The sequence below is a fragment of the Schistosoma mansoni genome, chromosome 4, assembly GCF_000237925.1.
Source record: "Schistosoma mansoni strain Puerto Rico chromosome 4, complete genome".
Taxonomy (NCBI): domain Eukaryota; kingdom Metazoa; phylum Platyhelminthes; class Trematoda; order Strigeidida; family Schistosomatidae; genus Schistosoma; species Schistosoma mansoni.
The window spans coordinates 9763191-9769611 of NC_031498.1; the positions used below are offsets into that span (position 1 = coordinate 9763191).

The 6421-nt window shown below is 31.0% G+C and overlaps 1 protein-coding gene across 1 annotated transcript in view; it reads left to right on the forward strand.

The window, feature by feature from the left end:
- Positions 1–6421, forward strand: part of Smp_156630 (hypothetical protein) — a gene marked incomplete at both ends in the record, with an annotated part of 60882 nt that overhangs the window by 40802 nt on the left and 13659 nt on the right. Inside the window, 2 exons of the mRNA XM_018796765.1 lie at positions 5445–5536; positions 6378–6421. The exon at positions 6378–6421 is cut by the window's right edge and continues 57 nt beyond it. Of these exons, the coding sequence (XP_018651874.1) occupies positions 5445–5536; positions 6378–6421 (136 nt within the window). The remainder of the gene's footprint in view (positions 1–5444; positions 5537–6377) is intronic.

A 6421-nucleotide genomic window follows, 5' to 3' on the forward strand; every position in this document is an offset into this window, starting at 1 on the left:
GTCCTATTATGGGACTCCTCAGAAGACCGGTAGGTCCTGGGTTCGAATCTCGCGAGGCGGAATCGTAGATGCTCACTGCCCTGTAGTCCCATAATAGGACGAAACGGCCGTCCAGTGTTTCCAGGTTTTTCATGGTGATCTAGCTTCAATTGACTCATGATCTCAACTATGAAAATTCTGTTAATTCGTAAACCTGAAAGTCATTAGATGTCCACTTCCTCTTCACATTTAATGATGTTTCATCTCATTCATCCTTTTTCACATGATATATATGTATGAATATGTAAAGTGTGATGTCTTATAGGTGTAGCAAAACACCTTATATTACTCATCTTAACAAGAATAAAACATATAAAGACATTGTTTTTTCAATCTTTTGAAAGTTCTAGAATAAAACTTCATTGATAAAGAAAATTTATTGATGCACATTTTTTTGTGTCGTCCAAAATCAATAATAGAAAACTAAATCACATAATCAACTATTCAAGCATAACTTTATTCAATACATAAAAATTAAAAAAAAATCTAAATCATTTAAAATCGATGATTGAATTTGGCGGTTATTGTATGAATATAATGGTAGTTACTAAGTGCATATATATTTTTTTGTTTGAATTGTTTTCTTTCTTAGTCTTCTTACCCTATTTTGTTCAAATTTTTATTTGTATTTTCTTAAATAAAAAAAAAATTGGCAATTGAATTGTTTGTATTAGAGTGTTTATAATAAATGGTGGTTTGTTTTTTTGGAAATGAATTTTACATATATTTCGATTGATTGGTAGATTGATTGAAGAGTACTGTATTTTTTTTAATCTACTGACCAATCACTAGATTGATAATCAATAACATGTTGTCTAAGCCTTTAAAGTTGATTTTTGTTTTAACTCAATTATATTTATAAAATATATGATACGATTTAAAAGAGGTCAGTTACCCGCATGGAAAGTGTTGAGAGTAACATAACTCTATAACAAATCTTTCATTGATATACGTGATGATCGAATATGCTTTATATGTACTTTTGAGGTTGACTTATGCAGATATGAATGCTTAAATAAGTAAACTTTCTATTGTAAATCTGTGACTCTTATAATTTTAGTTCTGTAAATTCATAATCTTTCAGTGAATTCGTGAGAATATAGGGTAATTTGAGTTTATTTGGTCGAAATAGACCGGTTCTGTGTGTGATTAATGTTAGTATACAATTGATTTGTTTAAACTATCATTTGTATACACATGCGGATACATGAATGGTTACGATTATCAATTACCTTTTATTATGAGGTTATATGTATTATTAACAGCTTTTTCGATGTGATTATATCATGAATTGCACATTTCAGTTTACGTAACATAGCTGAACTGTTTTTTGTGAGATGATGATTTATAGGTTAAGAGGATCTATTTGGTGGTACTTCTTTCTCCATACTTGATTAGGGAATTGTGGAGCTTCCATTCTTGTTCTGAACAATATTAACAACACCTCCAAGTAGAAATGAATCTTTTACAACTGCTAAATTAATTTTTTATTATTTTCAATGATTATTAATTATGTGATAAATGAATATTGTCTTCAAACTTAACACTTGGAATCCCGGGAAAAAGTTTATACGCAATATCTTGCAAGAGATTAGGCTCAGATCATTTAAGCCTCGATTCTGCAAATTTATTTTCTCTAAAGAGTGATGATTTTATATGTTGTAACAGGTTTACATTATTAGGAAATCCTGAATTTACGCTAAAGTTTTGTCGAATTTTTTGAATTCAACTCATATCCCGAAACTAACTAACTAAATAATTATCAGTGTGTTGGAAAATAGCCTGAATGGCTGTAAATAGAGTACAAACAAAGCCTTTTGGATAAATACACTCAAATTTCCGTAATCAATTTATAGATGACAAATGCGTAAAATCGATTATTATGTGACTGCAAATAATAATCTTATATTGTTATGACTTTTGTCTTATTAATTATCACGTGACAATACTGCCAATAGGAACATTGACTTACACAACCTTGGCCCTGTGCCATACCAATGACATGTAACCAGCCTAGAGTCAACACCGAATTCTTATTGGTCCTTCTCGTCTAGCTCTTCCCCTTAAGTCCAGAACGCGATCGCCTCTTCCTCTGTAAAAGTTATGTATTTCAGATATACGCAGTTTATGTACAAACGAATCAGACCGCACTTCACTATAAAACATAAAATAATAATTATACACGATCAAGGCTAAGTGGCTGTGAATGTGAGAGGCTGTAACTAATAGATTGAGAATAACTTAAGAATGTTAAATCGTATGATGGTTAATAAATTATATGAAAGCTTATGATAAAAGGAATGTGAAAAAATATATAATCTAGTGACTTAATTATCCAATAAGAATATGCATAATAATAGACCATAAATAATTCTTAGCTGTTACCATTCATTTATTCTTCATTAGGATATAACATATATTCTTCTGGATCACAATAATGCAGTATTGTCTTGATACATGCCTTTTCAGAGATTGTTATCTATCAGCATTTTACTTTAGCTAAGTCTATTACCTTATCATTAATCTATATAGACCATAACAGATAGCATTGTAAAACAGATCTGTGTATACGAGGTCATCACTGAGTCATGAATTACCGTAACGATTAAAAAATATCAGACATACAATAAAAAATCCCACCTTGTTTTTTATATGACCTTAGCTTATAGTATAATAAATTGAGGGGGGGGAAAGAGGAATCTATGGAATGTTTGTGTGGTCTTAATAATGGCGTTAGACTAATAGTTCCCCTACTCGGATTCAATGTCAACAAGAACTTAATTATTTTCGTGTTACACTTGAGGTTCAATGTGGATTCTATTTTTCTATCAATTTATTTTTTGTTTACATATAAATATTAAAATATTTTGGGCGTGTACATTGTTCAATAAATTTGGGAGGTTTCATAATCAGGAACTGTTATTTTTAAAATTTATTTCTACATTTGTTTATTATTCCGTAATTCACAGTTATGTGTGCTATTGCACATATATACATATCTAGAATTCAACAACGGCATCGTATTTATTATTTAACGAGATCGGACCTCAACTTTTAAAAATGAACTATTAAATACATTAAGTTAGTAAGATAACTGTTGATATCTCTATGCGAAGTGAAACTTTGGGATCATTATTTTAAATAAGTTATTTCGAAAACGAAAGTCATTGGTTCCGTTGTTATGAAATTATTTATTGGGAATCAATTTCATCAACATTCATTTGTAGTAATTTGTCATAACAGTTTTCGTTTCTTAAAAGTTTTTTTGAGAAAACGTTCTTTAGTAAGCATTACTAGTGGAAATGATAACACTGAGTTGGATTTTCTGTGCGCTATTTTAATGCGAAAATTCGTTCTTCTTATTTATCGACACACAGGCGAGACTCTAATTTACGGTCAAACCGATCAGATTTAGGATGACAGGTCTTGTATTCTGGTGCGAAATTCATTCATCTGTTTGGCTAAATGACGTTCTGGAGTTTCAGCTAATGCCACTTCGTTATGAAAACTCTAAATCTGATTACTAACCCTAACCATCAACTGTAAATCATAATTCTAATTCCTCACACTGGTTTATCGCTCTCATTTAGTCCTAGTAGATGGACATTCTCAAGGTCACTTTTACATCCCCCAAATGTCGACCATAAATTGTAATTTCACCGACACAGAAAAGGTCCTTTATGATTTGTCCATAAAACTGAGGCAAACGTTTGATAATAATCAGCTTAGAGGTTATTGAATGTTATTAAGATCATGAATTGACCAAATTTATCCATCCATCGAAAGCTAGGAAGATAATAGCAGATGTTATATCTTATTATGGGATTCTCCATCAACGTGAACCTACGACCCTCTGCTACCGGGGATGAAAAATATAACCTCCGGTTTCTCAACAAAACACCCAATCTTTAAACCACTGAATGTAAATGAACGAGTTGATTGAAGATGAACGTATGCACCACTGGATTCTGACACAGTGGTCTAGAGATTAGGCATTCGCACGTGAAACCAAAGGTCTTGAGCTTGATATTGATAGGGTCATGGAAGCATCTCATACTAGTACGGAACAAAAGTCTAGTGTTTCTTGGATTTTAATGAATTGTTTACGTAGATTCATGATATTGAAATATTTGATACACTAATTTTACTACTTAATGATTTTGAGTAGCACGAAAATACCTGAGAATTACATGTAAAATCATGTAAGAGCGGTTGTAACATTATACATTAACAGTTGTTTAGTTTGTGAAACAGGGACAGAAAAAACCGATTCATCGATGAAACCCCTCTCAAAAATTGTTTTTAATAGGTTCATGTCAGAGAATCCTTATGGAATGTCATTATGACTAAATGTCTTGATATTAATTTGATTGATTCCACCTGTCATTATCTCATTAGAACTTACATCTGACGTTTGTAGACAAGCGGTTTTCATTAAATAGAAGACATTCAAGTCAAAGTTTAGACATCGAATGAAGATGGTTGTACTAAACGATAAAACTTACTATTTTTAAAATTTTTAGCTGATTAATTAATAATAAACACAAGAATATCATACAGATCACTATGAGCAGCTAGAATGTCCAAGAACAATACACTGATAGAGAGCCTTTAATATCTAATATTAATTAACAGGAATTGTTACTAAAAGTGGGTTGAGTTCTTGTAAATCCATGTTGGAATGAGCGTTTAAGTGCTTTAGGCTATGAGACTTAGAACTCGATATATGAGACAATTGGTTTTCAGCCTGTTTAAAACATTAGATAATCTCAATAACAGCAATTACTTGAATAGTTTTATACTCCAAATGTTAATTACACGCTAGCTATTCAAGTTCTATTAATTGAAATTTTATCAATGAGTTGTACAATAAAAACTACACGATATAAAATGCTAATAGATAAACGGACTGTTAGCAAGCTAAGTTAAGATGTGAAGTTTACTTTAAAAATTATTCATGTAATGAACAAATTGTTGAGGAAAAAAGGGCACTCAATTTTGTAACTATACTACCATTCAGAGGTAATGTCTCTGAAAAGCTAAAATAAGCTAGGATAAATTGCAACAAAGCAACAATTTGTCAGTTAACGTGAACTTAGGGAACTTGTTATGAATACATGAACTAATAATGCCAAACTCAATATTATTATGTTTTGTTGAATTCAATACTTAACATACTGATTTTCTACAATAAATATCGTCTAGATATAATGTTCTAATTGCCTATCTCAAGTAGGTGATAAAAACATTTTCAACTGTAAACTTTTATATTAATTATTTTATTACTAGTAAGTAGTAGAGTAGTGGAACGACTTTTTAGTTTGTCATTTTATTAGTATGGTGGAAATTTTCCTCTGTTTCACTGGTGTAAATTCAACATTGTATTCACTTCCTTTCTATCAAAGGATCAACGTACTGTGAATGCATCAATTTGTCGACACACGAGATTTGAGGCGTCCAATCCAAAGCGTACAAAAACATATTCAAAACCAACAAGGTATGTAATTAATAACTACAAATTGTTTTTATCTATAATGATTGGTGACCTGATGATTTAATAAATTTCTGCATCAGTTACATTTTCTGATTCGTATATATTTTAATGAAAATTTCCCTTAAATTTCTTTCACCTTTGGGTCTAACAAAATTGATGGTATTTGTATATTCTGTTTATGACTAGCGGTGGAATACAGCGTGAGCACTTCATCCTACTTGAAGCTACTTAACTAAATGTAGCTTTATCCTGGTGTTGATGTTCACACTCACTTTTGGGTTCAGTGCTCCCAATTTTTTATCCATCCACACAGTGGTCCTAGATAGCCACTAATTATAGTTAGTATGTATGAATGTGTTAGCAAATATATATTCAGTTTCCCCTTGTTAATATACAAGACTGTGATTGATAGATATTTATTAGTATATGTGGATCCTGAGAGACGTTTTTGAAATCAATTATTTATGCAATTCACTTTGCAACTGACAAATGGATTTGGCAGATTTTGTGTGCAGTTATAAGCTACTTGATGGTAGACTTTAAAAAAATCCATATTGAGAATTAATTGTGTTTTTTTCTACTGTTTTAATTAAAGTCTTTCGTTGTTATGATATTTTAAAAAGGGCCAGAGAAGAGCGCCAAATTATTAATGTTTTAACTAATCGATATATTTTAGCAAACGGACAGTGAAATGGTTAGTGATACTGTTATCGGAGTCATGATTATTCATATTGTTCTAGATATATTTTTCTATTCATACATCCAAACAATATTTTATGACGACGGCCTATTTTACTGTCCTATCTTAAAATTTGTAATAATTTCGTTATTATGATAATTTTAGACTGGCTGATCGTCTTATTCGTATGGTGCCCAGTAATGTGACAC